General features: G+C 38.1%; 1 protein-coding gene across 2 annotated transcripts in view; it reads left to right on the top strand.

Annotated features, from left to right (window-relative positions):
• The window catches only part of SMAP2 (small ArfGAP2), an 84417-nt gene extending 60741 nt beyond the window's left edge, over positions 1-23676 (top strand). The window contains exons 5-10 of one of the 2 annotated variants that reach the window (XM_037827580.1): positions 12486-12572; positions 13635-13716; positions 14307-14416; positions 15159-15324; positions 15769-16085; positions 22293-23676. In XM_037827580.1, coding sequence (XP_037683508.1) covers positions 12486-12572; positions 13635-13716; positions 14307-14416; positions 15159-15324; positions 15769-16085; positions 22293-22418 — 888 coding nt within the window. In that variant the 3' untranslated portion in view covers positions 22419-23676. The remainder of the gene's footprint in view (positions 1-12485; positions 12573-13634; positions 13717-14306; positions 14417-15158; positions 15325-15768; positions 16086-22292) is intronic. The other variant, XM_037827581.1, reaches the window with a different exon arrangement.
• Positions 23677-24250: the final 574 nt, after the last annotated feature.

The following is a 24250-nucleotide window of genomic DNA, read 5'->3' as shown; positions in this document are numbered from 1 at the left end:
TGTGTTTTCTTGTTACTTATATGGTTTTCATAATTTTTAATTGTTGCATTGCTTTTCAGTGAGTGGTTAAATCACAGTTTATTTTACCATTCTGCTTCTGTGGCATGTAGATTGTTTTTTAAGTTATTCTTTAGCGTAAATAATTCTATAGTGAATTTCTTGGTGCATATAACTTTTTCAATATTTTGGATTATTTTCTTAAGATCTGTGTATCCAGATATGGTAATATTGAGGTCAGAAAGTTTCAATATTTGTTTCTTCACACCTTTGCCAACTTTCCAGAAGTTGTACCACTTTAAACTGCCTTTTCCAGCATCGTATAAAAGCATGTTTCACTTCATCCCTACCAGTGTTAGGTGAGGGTGATATTATTATTGTTTTTTTTTTATATCTCTCACCCCCCAGAAAGGCATTTGAAATTGCATGTAAAAATTTTTTATATTAGGGAAGTTTTATTAGAGAAGTTTACAGAATAATCATGTATAAAATACAGGATTTGCATACACCATCCCTCCACCAACACTTTGCATTGGTGTTGACATTTGTTACAACTGATGATAGCACTTTTTAATAAGTGTACCATTTTTTTTAACAGTAGAAGCCAGTATTTATTGACAGATTCTATGTTCTAAGCACTGTGTGAAGCAATTTACATGGATTACCTCATTTAAAACACCAGCGCATAAGCCTGTGAAATATTTCCTATTGTTATTATTATTTAATTAGAGAAGTTGCAAGTTTACGGAAAAATCATGTAAAAAATACAGCGTTCCCATATACCCCCCTATTGTTGACACTTTGCATTAGTGTGGTACTTTTACAATTGATGGAAAAATATTAAAATAGTACTGTTAGCTATAGTCCATAGTTTACATTAGGTATATTTTTGCATTATACCCTAGTTACATGAGGTATATTTTCCTCCCATATACTACCCTATTGTTATCACCTTGTATTTGTGTCATACATTCATTATAATTCAGGAAAGAACATTCTTATACTTGTATTATTAACCCCAGTCCAGTGTCTACAGCAGGGTTTACAGTCCCGTGCTTTATCCTCTAGTTTTTCTTCAAGTAACATACACAACCCAAAACTTCAACCTTTAACCACATTCACATACCTAATTCAGCACTGTCAATTATAGTCACAATAATGTGCTACCATCACCACCATCCATTTCCAAACATTTAAAATCAACCTAAATAGAAAGTTGAGCATCAACTCCCCATTCTCTATCCCCAATCTATCCCCTGGTAACTTGTATTCTAGATTCTAACTCCATGAGTTTGCTTGTTATAATTAGTTCATATCAGTGAGATCATACAATATTTGTCCCTTTATGTCTGGCTTATTTAACTCAGCTTAATGGGAAATGATATATCATTGTGGTTTTGATTTCCATTTCCCTAATCACTAGTGACGATGAGCATCTTTTCACGTGCTTTTTGGCCATTCGTATATCATCTTTGGAGAAATGTCTATTCAAGTCTTTTACCCATTTTTTAAATTGAGTTGTTTGTCTTCTTATTGTTGAGTTGTAGGATATTTTGTGTATTCTGGATGTTAAACCCTTATTGGATATGTGGTTTCCAAATACTTTCTCCCATTGAGTATGCTTTTTTTTCACTTTTGTGACAAATTCCTTTGATGCACAAAACTTTTTAATTTTGAGGCGGTCTCATGTATCAGTTTTTTCTTTCATTGCTTGTGCTTTCGATGTCAAGTCTAAGAAACCATGGCCTACTATAAGATCTTGAAGATGTTTCCCTACATTTTCTTCTAGGAGTTGTATAGTCCTAGTTCTTATATTTAGGTATTCGATCCATTTTGAGTTAATTTTTGTATGTGGCATGAGATAGGGGTCAGGGGTCTTTTGCATATGGATATCTAATTCTATCAACATCACTTGGAGAGACTATTCTCACCAACTTGAGTGGACTTGGCAGCTGTGTCAAAAATTAATTGGCCTTGGATGTGAGAGTATTTCTGAACTCTATTCAATTCTATTGGTCAGTGTATTTACCCGTATGCCAGTACCATGCTGTTTTAGCCAATGTAGCTTTGTAATATGCTTTAAAGTCAGGAAATGTGAGTCTTCCAACATCATTTTTCTTTTTCAAAATGTTTTTGGCTATTTGGGGCCCCTTACTCTTCCAAATAAATTTTATAATTGACTTTTCTATTTCTGCAAAGTAGGCTGTTGGAATTTTGGTTGGGATTGCATTGAATCTGTAAATCAATTTTGGTAGAATTGACATCTTAATGATACTTAGTGTTCCAATCCATGGACATCGAATGTCCTTCCATTTATTTCGATATTTGATTTCTTTTAGCAATGTTTTATAGTTTTCTGTGTGTAAGTCCTTTACCTCCTTGGTCAAATTTATTCCTAGGTATTTGATTCTTTTAGTTGCTATTGTAAATGGATTTTTTCCCCTTGATTTCCTCCTCAGATTTCTCATTATAGAGATAGAAACACTACTGATTTTTGCATGTTGATAATGTATCCCGCCAGTTTGTTGAGCTCGTTTATTTGCTCTGGTATCTTTGTTGTAGAGTTTTCAGGACTGTCTCTATATAGAATCATGTCATCTGTAAATAGTTAAAGTTTTACTTCTTCCTTTCCAATTTGGATGCCTTTTATTTCTTTTCCTTGACTAACTTCTTGGGCCAGAACTTCCAGCACAGTGCTGAGTAACGGTGGTGACAGTGGGCATCTTCTTTTCTTGTTGCTAATCTTAGAGGGAAAGCTTTCACTCTTTCACTATTGAGTATGATACTAGCTGTGGGTTTTCCACATATGGTCTTAATCATGTTGATGAAGCTTTCTTTTATTTCTGTCTTTCAAGATGTTTTAACAGGAAAGGATGCTGGATTTTGTCAGATACTTCTCTGCATCCATGGAGATGGTCATGTGGTTTTCTCCTTCAATTTGTTAATGTAATATATTACAATAATTGATTTTCTTGTGTTGAACCATCCTTGTCTACCTGGAGTAAAACTCACTTGATCATGGTTATAATTCTTTAAATGTGCTGTTGGATTTGATTTGCAAGTATTTTGTTGAGGATTTTTGCATCTATATTCATTAGAGAAATTAGTCAGTAATTTTTTTTTCTTGTAGTAAGTATCTTTATCTGGCTTTGGTATTAGGGTGATATTGGACTCAGAATGAGTTGGGTGGGGTTTCCTCCTCTTCAATTTTTTGGAAGAGTTTTAGCATGATTGGTATTAATTCTTCTTGGAATGATTGGTAGAACTCACCTTCTAAGCCATCTAGTCCTGGGCTTTTCTTTGTGAGGTTTTCGATGACTGATTCAATCTCTTTACTTGTGATTGGTCTGCTGAGGTTTTCAATTTCTTCTTGAGTCAGTGTAGGTTGTTTGTGTGTTTCCAGGAATTTCTCCATTTCATCTAAGTTGTCTAATTTGTTGGCATACAGTTGTTCATAATATCCTCTTGTGATCTTTTTAATTTCTGATGTGTCAGTGAGGTCTCCCCTCTCATTTCTGATTTTATTTGCATCTTTGACAGTCTAGCTAAAGGTTGGTCAAGTTTATTGATCTTCTCAAAAGACCAACTTTTGGTTTTGTTAATTCTCTCTATTTTTTTTAAATTCTCAATTTCATTTATTTCTGCTGTAATCTTTGTTTTTTGCTTCCTTCTGCTTGCCTTGGGTTTAGTTTCCTGTTCTTTTTCTAGTTCCTCCAGATGTGCAATTAGGTCTTTGATTTTAGCTCTTTCTTCTTTTTTAATGTGGGAATTTAGGGCTATAAATTTCCCTCTCAGTACTGCCTTCACTGCATCCCATAAGTTTTGATACGTTGTGTTCTTGTTTTCATTCATCTCGAAGTATTTACTCATTTCTCTTGCAGTTTCTTCTTTGACCCACTGATTATTTGAGTGTGTTGTTTACCCTCCATGTATTTGTGAATGTTCCTGTTCTCCAGCTGTTATTGATTTCCAGCTTCATTCCATTATGGTCAGAGAAATTACTTTGTATTATTTCAGTCTTTTTAAATTTATTGAGACTTGTTTTGTGACCCAATATGTGTTCTATTCTGGAGAATGTTCCATGAGCACTGGAGAAGAATGTATATCCTGCTCTTTTGGGGTGCAGTGTACTGTATATGTCTGTTAGGTCTAGTTCATTTATATTATTCAAGTTCTCTGTTTCCTTATTAATCCTCTGTCTAGATGTTCTATCTTTTGATGAGGGTGGTGTATTGAAGTCTCCAACTGTTATTGTAGAGACGTCTATTTCTCCCTTCAGTTTTGCCACTGTTTACTGCATGTATTTTGGGGCCCCCTGGTTAGGTGCAGAAATATTTGATTGTTATTTCTGCAAGATTTCCTCTGGTATTAATATATAATGTCCTTCTTTGTATCCTATAACAATTTTGCATTTAAAGCCTATTTTGTCTGATGCTAGTATCACTACCCCATCTCTTTTTTTGTAAACTGTTTGTATTGAGTATCTTTTTCAGTTCTTTCACTTTCAGCCCATTTGTGTCTTTAGGTTTAAGGTGAGTCTCTTGTAGACAGTATACAGATGGATCTTATGTTTTTTTAATCCATTCTGCCAATCTTTTCCTTTGATTGGGGAGTTTAATCCATTAATTTTCAAGGTTATTACTGTAAAGGCAGTACTTACCCTTTTTATCCTTTGGTTTTTATATGTCATATCTTATTTTTGTCTCTGTTTTTACCCTTCTAGTTACCCTTACTGATAATCTTCATTTCTACACTCTCCTCCAAGCCTTTCTCTCCTGTCCTTTCATTTCAGCCTATGGAACTCCCTTTAATATTTCTTGTAGGGCAGGTCTCTTGTTGATGAATTCTCTCTGTTTATTTGTGAATATTTTAAACTCTCCCTCATTTTTGAATGATGATTTTGCCAGATAAAGAATTCTTGGCTGGCTGTTTTTCTCCTCTAGTACCTTAAATACATCATATTACTGCTTCCTCACCTCCAGCGGTTTCTGATGAGAAACAGGCACTTGGTCTTATTACAGTTCCCTTGTGTGGGATTCATCACTTTTCTCTTGCTGCCTTTCAAATTCTCTCTTTATCTTTGGCATTTGACATTCTGTCACAGAGTAGGTCTATTAGGATTTATTCTGTTTGGAGTACATTGCACTTGTTGTACATGTATATCTTTCATAAGAGTTGGGAAGTTTTCAGCCATTATTTCCTTGATTATTCTTTTTGCCCCTTTCCCCTTTTCTTCTCCTTTTACGACACCCATAACCATGTATGTTTGTGTGCTTCATGCTGTCATTCAAAACCTGAGACCCTGCTCAATTTTTTCCATTCTTTTCTTTATCTGTTCTTCTGGTTGTAAGATTTCGATTGTCCTGTCTTCTAGTTCACAAATTCTTTCTTCTGCCTGTTCAGATCTGCTGTTGTATGCCTCTAGTATATTTTTCATTTCTTCTATTGTGCCTTTCATTCCCATAATTTAGTGTTTTCTTTTTTCAGAGACAGCTCGCTATTTAGAAGATTGGAGAGTTAATTGCTTACCTCACACCATGTATAACAAGAACTACCACAGGGAGATACAGGAATAATTCAGTTTAATGTCATGTCTACTTCATATGTGTCAAAGGAGAGATAGACCTCCACAGTGCTTGGTTCCAATAGTGATTTACTTATGCAGATACAAAAGCACAGTGAAGTAGAAACACTTAACTTGCAACCAGTAGAATAACTCTATTTCTAATACTTAGTCTTTTACATAAGAATTTACAGGAATAAAAAACATTGGGTTGCTTATTTTCTATTGTTCCACCCAGACCCTTTCTCTATCCTTCGCTGTGCCTACTTGGGCTCCCCTGCAGGTGGCATCTGTGTAGATTTTTCAAAGGGAGGCACCAGTAGTTTGGTGCCACTACTGTGGTATTGATGCTATCTCCACTAGGTGACCCTTCCTCTATGACACAGTGGGCTCTGATAACCCAGTTTTTATCCTTTGTTCCCGTAGGCTTAAGAATGGTAATGTCTTTCTGCTGATGCTAGTTTCTAGGTGCTTCGATATCCCGTGTTTCTTGGCCACACATTTCTAATAAGTTTGCCATTAAAATCTTCTTGGTTGGAATGGAATTATGCAAACTGCCATCCTTATATCCATTTGTCAGAAGAAATATTTTTTCCCCAAATTGCTGTATAGAACATTAACACTTAGAAAAATTATTCCTCTGTGTTAAGTGGAATGTCTTCAGGTCTAAGTAACAGTCAGCCCTAAGAGAAAATAAGAAACAATTATTATCACAGATGCTACAAAGTCCCATTAGAGAGTAGAATCAGAATGAACAAGTTGAGCAGCTTATTCCTGTCACTGATTTTCCCACTTTGTACATTGACATCTTCAGTATACTGCCCATAGGGTCACAAGCTACAATCTAGTATCACATACAGACATGAAAAAGTCCGGAAAGGGAACAATCTCTTCTTATGTCTCCTTTTATCACTGAGATCTTTTTCAGAAGTATGGCATATCTAATCCAAACCAATCATTAGAGTGGAATTTCCATGATTATCTTAGACTAATCTGGATTTACCCCTAAATCATCTGGGGGAAGGACCAACAGAGACAAAACATAGAGCACAGCAAGGAAAAAATAAGGAATGCTGTTGGGTAGGCAGTGTCTCTTAGGACTGCTTACCAATGTGTTCCAAGAAAATGTAGGAAATAGAAGGACACTCCACAATATTAAACACAAATACATAGTTCCTGGGTTGTGTAAAACTCAAGTTACACATATCATACTTACATAGATACTGCAGTGAAATACCAAGAGTATGAAAAAGGCACCCATTAATACCTTTTATTAATAGTTTATTAATTTATTGATACCTTTTATTTATAGAGAGCAGTTAGCTTTAATATTTATAACTGATGTTAACTGATGTTAACCTTTGCAAAACTTCTGCAAATTCTGTTCTTATTAACAGCATTTATATGATTTCTGACTCAGGGACAGCTAGAAAACTTCAGAAAAATATTTAGTTCTTTATTGAAGTTATAGTTCAGTAATAATAGCCATAACCATTTATGCCAGGAAACAGACAGAAAAGGTAGGCAGTGTGGTTCTTTGTGAAATAATACTTCATTTAAAATATATACTGGCCACACTATAAAGAGACACTGGTATTATTTAGAACAAGACTGATCAAGAGGCAAAAACCTCAACAAAACATTGTTTGGTTTCTTTACTGAAGAGGCAGTTTCAGCAATAATCACCATAGCCATTTATGTCAGGAAATTGGAAAAGAAAGGATATGTGGTTTATACTTTAAATTTGCCAAATATATTTTCATAAATACACAGTGCTGTGCTGGTGAATGTCTGACATCAGGTATTCTGGGAAAATATAACCCCTGATTTGTAGAGTTTGCCAATTTCCAAGGTGTAAATGCTCCCATTATGGCCAATTTCAAGCTACAAATATTATAACACTAAATGTGGAATTGGTAAGAGATGTGCAGTAGTATACTAGTATTTAGGATTTGTATAGTATATTGAACCCTCCAGATTCAGTAGTATAAGTAATCTAAAGAGCATAGACAATAGTAAAATGCAGTAAAATTAAATTCAGGAAGTGATGAGTGTTGAGTATTTATTACCGTTATTTTTAGTATAATTTTTGAGTTTACATAATTTGGCTTTTAAAAATGGCTGTAACAAGTAGCTCAGAAAATCCTGAAAATTTAAGTTAAAACTTGCAAGCCAGTATGAGTTGACTCTAGCACACCACACACACATACGTACACACACATACAAATAATTATGACAAGCTATAAAGACATTGGTGGTATTTAGTGTAGGAAATATTAATATATATCATAATGGTTACTAAACTAAAGGTTCATATTTTCTCCTTATATCCATGTTGGGCTCCATTAGCATATCCCGAATTTGTTATATTAGCATACTACATAATGCCTTCAAATATCAGGGACTTGTCATTTGTTTGATACTGTTGTCATTCAACATTTTTTAAGCTTGGGATTCTGCTGTGAATCTGGGTATAAATGTATATTGTCCATTACATTTACAGTAAGATTTTGGTATCACACCTGAAACATGACACTATATAATATAAATTCTAGATAAAGATTTTTACTGCATTTCTTAAATGATTTATTTCCCCTCAGGACAGATTTTCTCATGAAAAGTTTTAATTTTTCTTGAAAGCTTTCACATATTCAAGACATTTGTATAGTTTTATCCTAATAACAGTTATCTGAAATACAATAAGAAGTCGTTTCTTAGTAACTTGTGGCATTCTTTGGATTTCTCTAATCTCATTTGTTAAACTGTGCAGCAAATTTGACAGGTGGTGAGCATTCAGCATGTTGAAATGGATTTAATGCTTGTGCAAATTCTCTGGTGTTAATTCTGACCTCTGGCTAAAGGTTTTCCCACATACATTACATTCATTAGATTTCTTCCCTGTGTAAGTTCTTTGGGATACAATGAGGTTTGACTTTACACAGAGTGTTTTTCCACATTGTTTACATTCGTAGGGTTTTCCTCCTGTATGTGTTTGCTGATGTTTGGTAAGGTGTGATTTCTGGCTAAAGGATTTCCCACATTCAGTACATTTATAGGGTTTCTCTCCTGTGTGTGTTCTTTGATGTTGAGTGAGGTTTGACTTCTCCCAAAATGTTTTCCCACATTCACCACATTTGAAGTTTTTTTTCTCCTGAGTGACCTCTCTGAAGTTGGGTGAGATGTGATTTCTTTCTCATATTATTCCCATTTTCATTGTACTCCTAGGGTTTCCCCCAATGTGTACTATCTCATGCTTAAAGTAGGTTGACTTTTCCCAAGTTTTGTCACTTAGTTTATATTTATGATGAATCTTCCTTGTGAAAGCTCCCTGGTAGATAAAGAAAGTTGAATTTTCGCAGTAGCTTTTCCCATATTCATTATATTCATAAGGATTAGCTCCTGTAAGAGGTCTCTGATATCTATATCTTAAATCCATACAGAAGGACTTCCCACAAATATTGAATTCATATTGCTCCATTTCTAAGTGAGTTTTCTGAGATATACTCAACTTTAAATTTGAAATGAGGCTGTTCCTCATTCAATATATTTAGAGAGTGTCTTTCCTATCTGAGATCTCTTATTTGTAAAACAGGCTGCCTCTTCATGGAAGCCTTTCCCATTTTCATTATACTCAAAAGGAGTAAAAAATGGGCTGAGTGAGACCCTTGCTGTGATTGAGGACGTGTCTTTTGTGATTATATTTGAGGGAGTCATGACTAGTCCAAGCTAGGCTGGTCTTCCTGAGCCCCTCCCACAGTATTATGTATTGTGTACATAGTAAATAAATACAATAACAGCTCACAAAACGTAATGGTCTGAAAACCCAATGCAGCAAGGATTATAGTGGCCCCAATTTTCCAAGAGTCCCACATTGGTCATCTTGCCCAGGCAATTCATTTATAGCTGGCTCCCCTGGCACCCCTGCCCCACAGTGCTGCCCCCTACCTGCAGGCCCCTATGCTTCTTTTTATACTTTCAAATTCTTTATGCTCACACGTTGTCTTCTTAATATCCTTTAGCTCTTTACCTGTATTTTCCTTCATCTCCTTGAATTGATTTAGATTTGTTTCAACATATTTGATTAGTTGTTCCAACTTCTGAGTCTCCTCTGAAGTTTTAATTTGTGCCCCTGAGTGAGCCATATCTTCCTGTTTCTTCGTATGGCTTGGTAATTTTTTAGGCATCTGATTAGCTTGATGAGTTAACTCTGAAGATCCATTTCTCCCTCTTGTCTAGGGTTTTATTGTTGGTTGGTTTTATGTTAAAGCTCTTCTTTGATGCTTGGTCCAACTTATTCTAGACCTTTATAATAGCCCGTGTTTAACTGTTCAGATTTTCTCAGCTCTTCTTCATCTGCTTCTAGTCCTGGATATGCAGTACAATTTTTAAGATTGTACTTTTTGTGTAATTGTTTCACCTCCAGAAGAAAGCTTCCTTTCTTCTGTTCCATCTGTGGGAATCTTGATCTGTTCTGTTTGTTTTTGTGCAGAATTTCCCTTCAGTTCCTATGATTTAAATTCTTTCTCTCATTCAGTGCCCCATTTTCCTTACACTTTGCAGTTCTGGGACCCATCCTATCTTACAGCAGTTCAGTTTAAACTCTCCCCCCTCTTTTTTTTTTCCGTGAGGTTTGCTGCATCTGGTTTCTTCCCTATTAGGATATCCCACCCCAGGGAGCCAGATGGGGTCAATCGAGAAAGATGGGTCACTTCAGAAAAGTCTGTTTTGCTTTTAGGTGGTCTAGCCAACAGGAACTGGATTGAGTGAGGCACAACTGTTCTTGCCAGCAGTTCTATCGTGGTCTCTCTTTTTCCCCCGTGGTACTCCTCAGTGGCTTGTTTTCCACCCTGGGTCTCTGCAGACTTGGGTCCCTATGCCTGGATATGCATGGGGTTCTAACCTCGCTGCTGTCAGTGTCTCTACAGTCTCTGTCTGTGGTGGGAGGGACCCAGGCCCAGCTGCCTCTGAGGGACTGCCAAGCTGCCGAGTGTGGGGGACGGGGAACGGACCAATGGTCTCGGTTGGAAATTTCCTACCTGATTATTTTTGTTTTTTTTCCAATTCAGCATTTGTGGAGTCCTTCTCCAGTCTCTACCATCCTCCAGAGATCTAAGCAAGTGGATTTGGTTCTTTTATTGACTAAATCTCTGGGCAAGCTTTTTCAGGAGATGTCTTACATTACCACGTGGATGACATCACCCTCTATTGACTTTTGTCTCTTTGAAATTTTGGTTTCTGAGGCTAGAAGGCTTGCTTCCTCCCAGGGTTGCTAGCGTCTGGTGCTGGAGAGCTGCAATCCCTGGGGTTACTTGCCTTGTCTCATATCTCAGTGTACTGCCCTCTCCTTTCTAGTCCCTGCATTTTTTTAAATACTAGTAAGGTGGAACATTTTTTCATTTGTGTGTTATACTTTCTTTTACATGCCTGCATTTTTTAGTTACCTTTGTGATTCTGTTTTGCATTTACTTGTTTACTTGATGTTTGAAATGTGATTAGCATTATAATCTATGAAAGTATTATGAGACTGCCTCTGAAAGTCACAAAAGCTGAGAAAGACTTTCTAATAATTTATTTTTTGATGTGTTTTTTTGTTTTTATACAAGCAGCTCATGCAGGATACCCTTAGAAGGGTACTTTAATCCTTTTCCTTTTTTAAGTTTTGTTTTTCTAATAATTAACAAGCTTGAAATGAAGGTTTATGAACTGATTCACTGAAATACCCATAAGGGAAGATCCCTCAAAGGATGAACAAGTTAATTTGGTGGCAAAAATAGGCAGCAAGTTGATGAGACTGTTTAGCCTCAGAAGATAGCCTACACTGAAAATGTCCAGAGTCATAAGTAGGTTTGACAGAACCAGGATGACAGGGTTATTATGGGTTGCTTCACATGTTTGGAAGGTGTCTCTGATAACACGAGGCTAATGTAGAAGAGGTCAATACTCACACCCTCACACCATGAACCACCTCCCTCCAGATTTGTCAGATTCCGACATCAGAATCAGTTGGTTTTTCTTCTTCTTCTCCTTCTCCTCCTTCTCCTTCTCCTCCTCCTCCTTCTCCTCCTCCTCCTTCTCCTCCTCCTTCTTCTTCTCCTTCTCCTTCTTCTCCTTCTCCTTCTTCTCCTCCTTCTCCTCCTTCTCCTCCTCCTCCTTCTCCTCCTCCTCCTTCTCCTCCTCCTCCTCCTTCTCCTCCTCCTTCTTCTTCTCCTTCTCCTTCTTCTCCTCCTTCTCCTCCTTCTCCTCCTTCTCCTTCTCCTTCTCCTTCTTCTTCTGCTTTAAACAATGGGAATTTATTAGCTTACAGATTGGAGGCTAAAAGAAAGTCCAAATCATGGCATCATCAAGGCGATGCTTTCTCCCCAAAGATTGTAGTGTTCTGTGGCTGGCTACTGGCAATCCTTGGCTCCTCTGTCACGTGGCAATGCATATGGCAATATCTCCTGGTCTCTCTCCTCTCTTCCAGGTTGTGTTGATGTAGCTTCTTTCTTTCTATGGCTTTTTCTTTCCATTTCTGAATTTCATTCTCTTATAAAGGACTCCAGTAATAAGAATAAGACCCATCCTGACTGAGCTGGGACATACTATAACTGAAGTAACCTCATCAAAAGGTCCTACTTACAATGGATTTACACCCACAAGAATAGATTACATTTAAGAACATGTTTTTCTGGGGTAAATACAGCTTCAAGCCACCACAGTCTGCAAATATTCTATTAAAACTCCTTTGTTTACAAAACATGTATATGTGTCAGGATGGTCTAGACTTATGTTGATCTTAGTCTTAGTGGCATAATACATATAGTGTAGCAGTAGGGTTTTTGTTTTATTTATTTTATTTTTTTTGGGTGTCCTTTTGGACACTTGAATCAAAGTATTACTCACCATGGTGCTTGTTCTTTGTCTTGTTTTGTTAAATCATTAACAGAAAGAAAAAGATGACAAATGGAAAAAAGGGAATGAACCAGCTCCAGAGAAAAAGATGGAACCTGTTGTTTTTGAAAAAGTCAAAATGGTAAGTAGGAAAGTATTTGTACGATATGGACAGCTTTAGATATGTTTACATATACGGAGGGGATGCTTGTGAGGCCTTATGAGGGGTAGCGTGGGGTTGATTTCCTCCTTCACCATTGCACCTGGTACAAAGGGTTGTTAGATTAAATCACCTGCTGCCATTTCTGCTGCTTTTCATTGTCTCGATACTGCCTAATCTACTCTGTAACACCTCTTTGGGGCCAGATGGAAGCTTTGGAACTGCATCTGTTCTTTCAAAGTAAGAGGCACATTCCATGCCAGAATGTCCATGCTGTGTGACACCTTCTGAGCATATGCTACCCCCACATTAGTCCTTCTCTGTGTCAGACATTCTGTACCTCATTTTCCTGTTGCAGTTAAGAATACCAGAAGCCAGGCCATACTAATCTATTTTAAATGATCCTTTCTTGTATTCTTGCTTGTCATATTGAAGTGGACACCTTTCTTTTTCCACAGGAGATACTGTGGCTGTAGTGGTAGATGCTCTTATATAAGAGCTTGGAGTCTTGGAGGGAGGACTTTTTACTATTACTTAAAGAAGATTCTTTTATCATCATTCTGAATTGCATTTTATGTGGAACATGGTCATTATGATGTTGGCAGAGTGGATTAGGTAATCTTTAAACTGGTCTCCCTTTTGGTGTTAAAGTAAAAGATTTTATAACCACTGAGAGATTTGTTGGCTCTTGGCTCTTGTACTAACAAATAATTGCTTTTCTTCTTGGCTTTTCCTGGAAGCAAAAGCTGCTACTTTGGTTGGATCACCGAATCTGTGGCTGTCTTGGTTTCAGAAAGATCTGTCTCTTCAGAAAGCCAAACAAGCACAGATGATATCTTTGCTTTTCATTTTAGGTTTGGTTTATGCACTTGTGCCTCCTGAGTTGATTCTTTCACCTGATAATTCCTGAGTTTTGTTTCTTTGGTGCCCTTTTTGAATAGCTGCAATCATAGCACAAGAATACTGTGGCTTTGCAGAGGAGAAGGGGAGGAAAGAGTTCAAAATCACCTGCTTATTTCTTTCTGTAACGTATTTTCACTGTAGCCACAGAAAAAAGAAGATCCACAGCTACCTCGGAAAAGCTCCCCAAAATCCACAGCACCTGTCATGGATTTGTTGGGCCTTGGTAAGAGTTAGACTTTTCAGCCCCCATATTCTTACACATTGTGATGAATTCTCAATGACTCTAAGATGATAGATAGAAATGGGATTCTCTAGTGGTTATTTTTCTCCAAACCTTTGGAACCTGAACTAGAGGTTCTCTCCTTTTCAGAAAGAGTTTAGCCTTTACCATTCACAATACTGATGGTTGTGCTTTGTTTCAGTCAGTTTCTTATGATTAGGTTTTTGGCTAAACTTCTATTTTCTGCACCTTTCATTTCTCTCTGAAAATGAGTCTTATACAGCTTTAGCCCTCAATTAGCCAGTAGGGAGCCAGCAATGCTCCCTGCTATGGTGCTGATTTGGCCTTCAGGCCTGGGTTTCTGCTACCCAGGGCCTGATAGCTGGGCTGCAGGCTTCCCACAGACTGCTCTGGGAAATGTGGGATGAAGCCTCTTTTGAGAAACTCCATCCAAGTGAGATTGTTTCAGAAGTCTAGATTTCCAGGTCCACAGTGGAGTATGATGGGCCTTTTCTGTCTGCTTTTTGTCTAGAATAGAAGGAAGGTATGCACTTAATGAGAGTGCTACATTTTAACTTAGATCTCTTTTTTAGATGCTCCTGTGACCTGCTCCATTGCAAATAGTAAGACCAGCAATACTCTAGAGAAGGATTTAGATCTTTTGGCTTCTGTTCCATCGCCCTCTTCTTTGGTTTCCAGAAAGGTGAGTCTTGAAGGCCACCCAAGATTAAAAAGCACTCTGGAATGGATGATTTTGATTATTTAATCATGGAACCAAGTCATGAACCCTTGGTGGAATTGGACTTTGCTTTTCTTGATTCTTATTTTAACAGTCATCTCTGTTACAACCTAGGATTACTGTCCATTCCATTTTGTCTCCTGTCCAAAAATGTGGTCCCTTAGATTGGGCTTCTGTCAAAGGTGTGTCAAACTATAGAGACTGTTGCTTTAGATCAGCAACTCAGCTTCAGTCACTGCCAGAGAATTTGTAGGTATGAAAGACTTTAAACTTCTAATGGCTACCATTTGTGGTATGGTACTGCTGTGTACCAGGCACAGTGCTAGGTGTTTTTTATATCATTTTGTATATATGCATCCTCACCACAATCCTGCTATATTGATCCTGAACATTGGTTCATAAAAGTTATGTGACTAGCCTATGGTTATACTAGCTAGTAAATGGCTGCACTGGAATTTAACTCAGTTTTCTCTGGCTACATCACTTGTGGGGTTTTCCCCCATCAAATCACATTGCCTTAAAAAGAGCAAAAACTTGTATGAGAACTTGACTATCGGGTATTTTCAGATAGTTTGATGGTAAAAATGTCAGGAAGTTATTAAGTTGAGCCATGATTTTTTATTGCAAGTGTTAGAGCAGGAGAGAGGTCCTTACAGAGACCCCATGTAGACCATTTCATTTCTCCTTTTGCCCTCTTTGCCCCAAGGTTGTAGGTTCCATGCCAACTGCAGGGAGTGCCGGCTCTGTTCCTGAAAACCTGAACCTGTTTCCTGAGCCAGGGAGCAAATCAGAAGAAACAGGCAAGAAACAGCTCTCTAAAGACTCCATCCTTTCCCTGTATGGATCCCAGACACCTCAAATGCCTGCCCAAGGTAGATTTTGTGGGGAAATGAGTCATGGCAATGTGCTAAGTAGACACTTGAGGACTGAAATGCAGGGATTATTTGTTTTAATAGGGGGCATTGCTTTGGGACATCATACTCCAGACAAACCTGAACATAACATTTCTTGTGAAGTCACAACATCTCCACAGATAGATATTAGCATAACTCAGAGCTGTACTTCTGTGGCGTCTGATGTCACACCTCTGTGAAGTCTGACTCAAGGTCTGGATTCTGGACCCTAAAAGGGAAGTTTCTGGGCCAGCAGTCCACTGGTAAGCCGTAGCAGGTCTTGTAGGGAATCTGATTGCTTGCAAAGAGTGTTCTGAGTTGAGTAGTCCTGAGAAATTCTAGCTGGAAAGGAGTAGCCAGTGAGGGTTTGGGCTGATTTTGTGTCCTTTCTTTAACAGGTCTGTATGTATGTTTTCTTGGCAGCAATGTTCATGGCTCCTGCTCAGATGGCATATCCCACAGCTTACCCCAGCTTCCCAGGGGTTACATCTCCTAGCAGCATAATGGGGAGCATGATGCCCCAGCCAGTAGGCATGGTAGCTCAGCCAGGAGCTTCTGGAATGGTTGCCCCCATGGCCATGCCTGCAGGCTATATGGGTGGCATGCAGGCATCGATGATGGGTGTGCCAAATGGAATGATGACCACCCAGCAGGCTGGCTACATGGCTGGCATGGCAGCTTTGCCCCAGACTATGTATGGGGTTCAGCCAGCTCAGCAGCTGCAGTGGAACCTTACTCAGGTAAGCTACCCCACGTTACCCAGAACAGAGTTTTGAGACTTCCTTAAGGCCATCTCGCTTCTGAGAGCATTTGTGCCTCTCCCTTTTCCTTTGAGTCCTTTCAATGTGAATGAGATATTGTCAGGGATATTCTTAGATTTGCATTATTCCTCTAGGTTTATCTAAAGTTAGATTTTCTGAGTTCTGGGTTCCTATAGAATTATGGTAGCTCTCTAAATCTGAATCTCTCCACATATTCTCCAAAAACAAAACAAAACTATACAGCTTAACAAGGAAAGTAAATAAAACCACTCATAACCCACAACGACTGCACCTAGTAGGCAGAATACTACAAATTTCAAATTTCATGGCAGCAGGCATGTATACACCCAAATCCAGCACTTACCATCAGAATAGAGAGTTCAGAGGAGACTGTGAAAAGAGGAGAGAGAGCAAAGATTTAGAGTTAACAGAAATCATAAAAGAGAGAGAAAGACCTACCCTAAGTGAAAACATTCTGAGAACATGTCTGAGACCTGGTAGAGAAAAACTCTAGTTACTTGGGGGATCAAAAATAAGAGACTTGAAATATGCAGGAATAGAGGTAGGAGCCTTGGAAAAGCATTGCTTCTCAGGAGACAGGTGTGGCTTAGGAGGAAGAAAGGTGCTCTTTGGAGACCTGGTAGTGAAGTGAAAGAAAGAAAAAGAGCTAGAAAAAAGAATCACAAAATCAGAAGATACACCATCCTCTTCCCCCTAGGTAATCATTTCACTGTACTAACAGAAGAAGGTGCTCTTGAACTATGAAATCTAGTAAGCCTCCCATAACCCTCACACCTTTCTGTATTATTGCTGATCCAGAAAAATAATGTATTATCAAATGAACAGAAAGTGGCATGTGACATTCTTACAAAACTACTTTGAGAAGAAAATAGAAAATCAAACTCAAAACATGGATAGTGAAAATCCTCCTCCTCCCCCTCAAAACAGTAACGAAGCAGAAGAAAACTGTTACACAATCCACTCACCTGAATTCAATGCTTTTAAACAAGCATTTGCAGATGAGACAGAACTGTTTGAATCAGAAATTCAAAAACTTAGAATCAAAATGGACAACAACTGGAAGGTGTGAAATGAAAGTTAACTGAACTCAGGAAAGAAATTGAAGAAAAGGACAAAATTATCTTAGAAATAAAGACTGAGTTACAAGTTATCCAAGGGAGAGTAGATTCCACCAGTGATATATTTGACATTGAGAAAAGGCATGAAAACAGCTAAAGGAATGAAAATTAAATACAGAAAGCAGTAAAAAGGATCAATGAGAAAGTGATATAGAAGATTGTTGAAGAAGGCCTAACATACATATATTCAGAGACCAAAAAAGAAAAAGCAAATAGTGGGACAGAACTAACATACTTAAAACCATAATACAAGAAAAATTTGTAGAAATAGAAGACCTGGATCAAATATTGAAAGGTCCTCTATGTATCTTGGAAAACTGACTCAAAATGATCAACTCTTAATATATATCCCAGTAAACTTTTAGATCTTAGGAAGATCTTCAGGGCTCCAGCCCTCTCCTCACCTGTCACCCACTCCCCAAAATCCAAGTTATTTACTAGGGGGTGTGGGCGGGAAACCCAGGTTTCCATCAGACTTATCCACAGCAACATACAAAGCAAGAGAATAGCAGTAGCATTTTCAAGACACTCAAATACATGGGAGGCAAGGCTTTTATAGACGACCAAGCTTTCCTTTAGGTATTAGGGCTGTAAGAAAACAACTTAAAAAAATTTTTTTAAGTTTATAAACACTCTATAATCACCAAGTAAGTACTCCTCCTTTCTCCCTTCCCTTGGTAACCTCTAATCTACTTTCTGTCTCTGTGAATTTGTTAAAGAAAACAATTTTAAACATTCAGGAACTCAGAGAATAGCATAATTACAAGTCCTTCCTGAGGACTCTAGTGGAAGATAAGCTTCATCTATCAAAGAGATGACTGGGAACATTTTGGCAAAAGGACTGATGGTGAACGTTGTATGCTTACTTGAGAATCTAAATCAAAAACAAAGGTGGTGATAAGGGTGGAAGAATGTGTGTCATATTCTGACAAAGAGAAATAATACAACTAAATAAAAAAAATGTGAGGAAATGGAAGAAGAAAAGAGGAACATAGAAAAAGTTGATTGTTGCAGAGAAAATAGGGTGAAGGCAAAGGATTTAATAAACTGACAAACCAAATAAAAACTTGGGTAAGGGAAAAGGAGCCCAACAGCATAAAAAATATTAGTTTAAAAGTAGCAACTAAAACAAATATATGAATTTTTTAAAATACAAAATTAATTTTTTTAATTAAATTCAGTTTTATTGAAATACATTCACACACCATACAATCATCCATGATATACAATCCACCGTCCACAGTATGATAACATAGTTATGCGTTCATCACCACGATCTCTCTCTGAACATTTTCCTTACATCAGAAAGAACCAGAACAAGAATAAAAAATAAAAGTGAAAAAAAAACACCCAAATCATCCCCCCATCCCACCCCATTTGTCCTTTAGTTTTTGTCCCCATTCCTCCACTCATCCATACACTAGATAAAGGGGGTGTGATCCACAAGGTCTTCACAATCACACTGTCACCCCTTGTAATCTACATTATTATATAATTGTCTTCAGGAGTCCAGACTGCTGGGCTGGAGCTCGGCAGTCTCAGGTATCCACTTCTAGCCATTCCAATACATCAAAGCCTAAGAGGTGTTATCTATACAGCGCATAAGAATGTCCACCAGAGTGACCTCTCGACTCCATTTGGAATCTCTCAGCCACTGAAACTATTTCGTCTCATTTTGCATCCCCCTTTTGGTCAAGAAGATACTCTCAGTCCCACGATGCCGGGTCCACATTCATCCCCGGGAGTCATACTCTGCATTGCCAGGGAGATTTACACCCCTGGGAGTCGGGTCCCACGTAGGGGGGAGGGCAGCGAGTTCACCTGTTGAGATGGCTCAGTTAGAGAGAGAGAGGGCCACATCCGAGCAACAAAGAGGTACTCAGGGGGAGACTCTTAGGCACCATCACATACAACTCTAGACTCTCCCTTGTGGCAATGAGCTTCATAAGGGCAAGTCCCTTACTCGAGGGCTCAGCACATCAAAGTGCCAGTCCCAATGTTTGTAACAACATATGCTAGGGGATCAGCATCTCAAATTTTAGAGATAGGCCTTACAATTCAGGGATAGAGTTAACTGCTGTAAGAGCTTACAATCTAGGGACTATTACAATTATTGTGTCCACGTTAGGCTATGTTCTAAGATTCAATTCTGAGTTTACACATTGTAGTTAGTCCACATTGGTGAGGCATCATCGCTCTCACCATGTTTTCTCCAACACTTTTACTCCTATATATATATTTTCCTACAATTTTATAGACTTATATTCGCATACCATACATTTATCCACAGTGCACAATCAGCTGTTCATGGCATCATCACAGAGTTGTACATTTATCACTACAATCAGCATCCGAACATACTGATTACCACAAGAAAAATTGTTTTCTTTCTTTTCAGCAATAAGAAAAAATGTTAAAAAGAAAAACAACATGTCATACAATACAATACACTACCAAGGACAGCAAACAACACCACTACCAAGAATCCCACATTACTCCCCTATATCCCCCTCTCATATACAACAAAATTAATTTTTAATAAAATATAATAGACTATATAGATGAAGTACAGCAGATATGGTAAACAATAAAAATATTATATGATGAAATCAAGACCAAATATATCAGTCATGTCAATAGGTTTAACTCTGCTATTAAAACAAAAAGATGTTCACATAGCCATACAAAGCTATGCCTAATTTTATACTCGATGCAAAGGATATAGCTGAAACAAAGTGACTCAAAGTCTGAAAAGAGAGGGATGGGCAGAGGAATACCATGCAAATGGTTTGTTTATGTGTGCATGCATGCGACCATGCAAGCATGCATGCATGCACACGCTATTTTTATCAAGTTTAGAAAGCAATGCTATAATTGTTTTTTAAAATGTATTTTTATATTTTCCTTTTTTCTATGGTCTGGAATAATTTATGTAGTATTGGTCTGTGGAGATTTTAAGAATTTCAAATGTGAAATTGTGTCAGCCTGTTGCTTTTTTGTGTAATAATTCTTTGATAACTTTCTCTTTCTTCTATGGAAGTCAGTTTTGGAAAATTATTTACCTAGATTATCCATTTCACTTAGGTTTTCAAATTTATTTATCAAAAGTTGTGCCAGGTAGTCTCAAGATTTTTTTAAATTTCCTGTTTCAATATTTATTTCTTCCTTGTCATTTCTTATGTTGTATGTTTGTGCTCTTCTCCCCTTCTCCCACCTTTTTTTTTTATTAGGTTAGCTAGTGGTTTGTCTATTTTATTAATTTTTTCCGAGAACCAGGATTTTGATTTATCAGTTCTATATTTTTCTGTTTTCTACCTCTATTTCTGGTTTATCTTTACTTTTTCCTTCCATATGCTTTCTTTTGGTTTATTTTTTGTTCTTTTTTCTAAATTTCAGATTTGGGTTTTTAATTCACTTAATTAAATGCATAATTAATGAAGTGCTATAACACTGTCAGGAATGTATCAAAAGGATACATGAGTCCATTTCTAGAGGCTTCCACTGGCCAAATATAGGACAATTTGAACATCAAAAAGAGTACTGACAGTAATAGATTAAAACATACTGAATTTTAAAAAACGGATCTATAGTGATACTTAAAAAAATTTGGTATGGGACTAAGGAGGGGAAAGCCTTCTTTACAGAAGAATGCTAATTAATAAGTAAAGAAGGAACAGGACATTCACACATTCTCAAAGAAATACTCCTCATATTACTTATTAATTACAGTAAAAAAAAAAAATCATGGTTTCTACTTGAACCAAGAGATCAAACTTAACATCACCAGTAATGGGACAAATTGATACCATGTGCCTCCTGATATCTTGTACTAAGGAGGACACAATATCATCCTGTTTACAATTCTTGCCAAAAGTATTTAACCTGAATCCAATCATGAGGAAACCATGAGATAAATCCATATCGAGGGACAGTCAGCAAAACAACTGGCCTGGATTCAAAAATGTCAGTCAGGAAAGAAAGAAAAAAGTGGGGATGTGGGGGAGGGACTGTTCTAGATTAAAGGAGACTAAAGAGATATGATAAAGAAATGTAATGTGTATTAGAGTATTTTATTAATGTTAAATTTCTTGAGTTTGTTGATTATATTGTGATTCTAGGAAAGTGTTCATTCTTGTGAGATATCTCCTGACTTATTAAGGAGTGAAATATGACATCTGCAGCTTACTGTCAGTGCTCATCAAAAGCTTTTTGACATATACAAAGAGAGAGAGAGAATATGACAAAATGTTAACAATTGGTGACTTTAAGGAAGGGATACAACGGTTGCATTCTACTATTTTTTTTTTAACTCTTCTATAAGTTGGAAATTTTCTTAAAAAGTTGGTAGAAGAAAATAGTCCTCCTAGAGAAAAAGAACTTAATGCAGAAAGATACCAGGCTCAGGAAATTTAAGCCATTTTTCTTTGAAAAATTGGTTCTTCTGTTCACTGCCAGGGGCCAGTTTTTCAACTGAATTCAGAAAGAGGCCCCCATCTCCACCTAGGCTTTATCCCACTGACTTTTCTCCCAACCTTTTCCCTTCTCATACACTGAAGACACTTTGGTCTTTGTTTGCCTTCCTTTATTTGTTCTGAACAGTCTAGTTTCTTATTTTCCTTCTTCTCTCTGCAGAAGCATGCATAAATACTTTCACTGACACTGACAGTAATCACAGCCAGAGATGAGATAGGAGCACTGGACTGGGGGCTTTTCTTTATATTCTCAGGCTTGGCTGTGGCAAGTTATCAATAGACCCCTTCTATTTAGGACTAGGGGCTGGAAAAAGAAAAAGAGATTAACTTCTCATGCTGTTTTATGTGGCCTAGATCCAGGATTCCTTTCTTATCCTAAAAAGTACCCCATTTACAGGGTCTCATTGCCTTGAAATGATCTGCTATTATGGTCCAGAGCAGTTATATACTATGACAAAGTTTTCCTTTGTCTCATTCTCCCCCTCCCTACAGTCAGAAGGACTCTTATCCTGCCTTTTGCACTAATTGGCCGAGTGCCCACTGCCTAGTCTGAACATCTCCTCTCTCCCTTTCAGATGACCCAGCAGATGGCTGGGATAAACTTCTATGGAGCCAACGGCATGATGAACTATGGACAGTCAATGAGCGGCGGAAATGGACAGGCAGCAAATCAGACTCTCAGTCCTCAGATGTGGAAATAAAAACAAAACACCTGTATGGTTACCACTCTCCTTAGCCCCCTCTCTCCCCTTTCTCCCTTTCCTTAACTCCTGCCACCCCCCCCTCCTTACTCTCTCTGGTTTAGAAATTGCTCAGTAAGTCATTTGGAGTTTGGCATTCTGCCCAGCTGCCCCTCTACCCAACACACAGACCTCTCTGTGGCTTTATGTTGTACATTCCCCTTGCCATCCTTACTTCTCTCCCAGCCTCAGCTCGTAGTCCTCTCCTGGAACCAGCACCTTAGAAATTGTTAGCAGAAGGCACTTAAACCGTGGGAGAAACGTGCATACCACTGAGTTTCTTTCCCTCAAACTCTGAAAAAGATGTGTTGGTATTGTTTTAGGCAAAGAGAAGAGGGTTTAGAGGTCCTTCTATACGTGTCAATAAGCTATTTCTAAGTGTTTAAATTTTGGGTTGAGGAAGGAGGCATCATGCTCCCGTGATTTATAGGAATTAAGAAAGTACTGAAATCAAATTTAATACTCCATGGGTGTTGGATCAAGTTGTCACCAACCCTGGGGTGAAGCAAGCGCCCTCAGAAGGGTGAGCAGAAGTATCACTCTACTTTGTCCTAAGTTGCTTTCTGGATATGAGACGTCAGGATTTGCTGCTTCAGCCAGCTTCTTTTCGCACCAAAGACTTTATGAAGGTCCCACACACAAACACACACACATTCCCTGCCTCCTACCTGCCTTCAGTAGGAAATGGCTCCATGACTGGAGGACCAACCCCTACAGAGGGAATGCAGAGTTTAGAGTGTGTACTTCTTGTGTGTGCGTATGTGTGGATTCCACCTCCCGCCCGCTCCCCATCTTCTCTGGGTATTTTTGTTTTTTGTGTGTGTGTTTTTTGTTTTTTGGGTTTTTTTTTTTTACTTTTCAATTTACAACAGAGAGGAGTTAATTTATCAACAGCTTAAAACTGTTGCCAGTTTTTCTGATAGTTTGAAAAACTGAAAACTCATTTATAGCGCTTTACCACCTTTTCCCTTGCCCAACCTTCTAATCACTCTTTCATGCCCACGTGTCCTAGAGTGCTCTATTTCCCCACCTTTTCCCAGGTGTACGAGGCAGAGAGCCTGGACAGCTTTCCTCTCAGTCACTATTCACCCCACTTGAAAATTAAAACAAGAAAACTGCTTAAAAGATCTCATCTGTGACTGTGACAACCACAATTCCTGGTTGCCTTTCTCCTGTGTATGTGTAAATTCCTTAATAAATATTGCAGGGAAGGACTGTTTGCTTGGGTCTTACTGTGTCATTCTTGGAAGAGGGTGAGTTGCACCCAGGTTTTCTGCTTTTCAGGGGCGGTTCCTTCACTTCGTATATTTAAAAAGGCTCTGTACTGGGTATACTGAAGGGTCAGACCCAGGCTTAGGCAGTCGGAAAGGGGGTCTCTCTCTCTCTAGTGGTCTGTAGAATTGGGGCAGAGGGAACTATGGAGAGCTGCACCTTCCAGAGTTACAGAACATCGAAACTAGTAGCACGTTGTGTTTTTTGTTTGTTTGTTTGTTTTTTGTTTTCCCTTTCCTGGATAGATGGAGAAGGCTGAGATCCAGAGAAAGGAATTGGCTGGACAGGGCTCTCCTAGAAAACCCTTGATGGAGGCAGCAGTAGACTCCAAGTGTCTGGACTTCCAGCCCTGTTCTTTCCCTATACCATGGCAATTAAATAGTGAGTTTAAATTGCTCCCTGCCAAGAGAGCAATACTTTTACTTGGTAAAGGTAATTAAGTCCTTTCTGAGCTATCAGAACATGATAGGAGCTGGGCCTTCTGAATCAGTGTCAAGAATTAGAGACAGAACTCTCATCCT

The sequence above is a fragment of the Choloepus didactylus genome, chromosome 2, assembly GCF_015220235.1.
Source record: "Choloepus didactylus isolate mChoDid1 chromosome 2, mChoDid1.pri, whole genome shotgun sequence".
In the NCBI taxonomy this organism is placed as follows: domain Eukaryota; kingdom Metazoa; phylum Chordata; class Mammalia; order Pilosa; family Megalonychidae; genus Choloepus; species Choloepus didactylus.
Note: the sequence above shows the minus strand (reverse complement) of the source record. Positions and strands in the feature narration are given on the sequence as shown.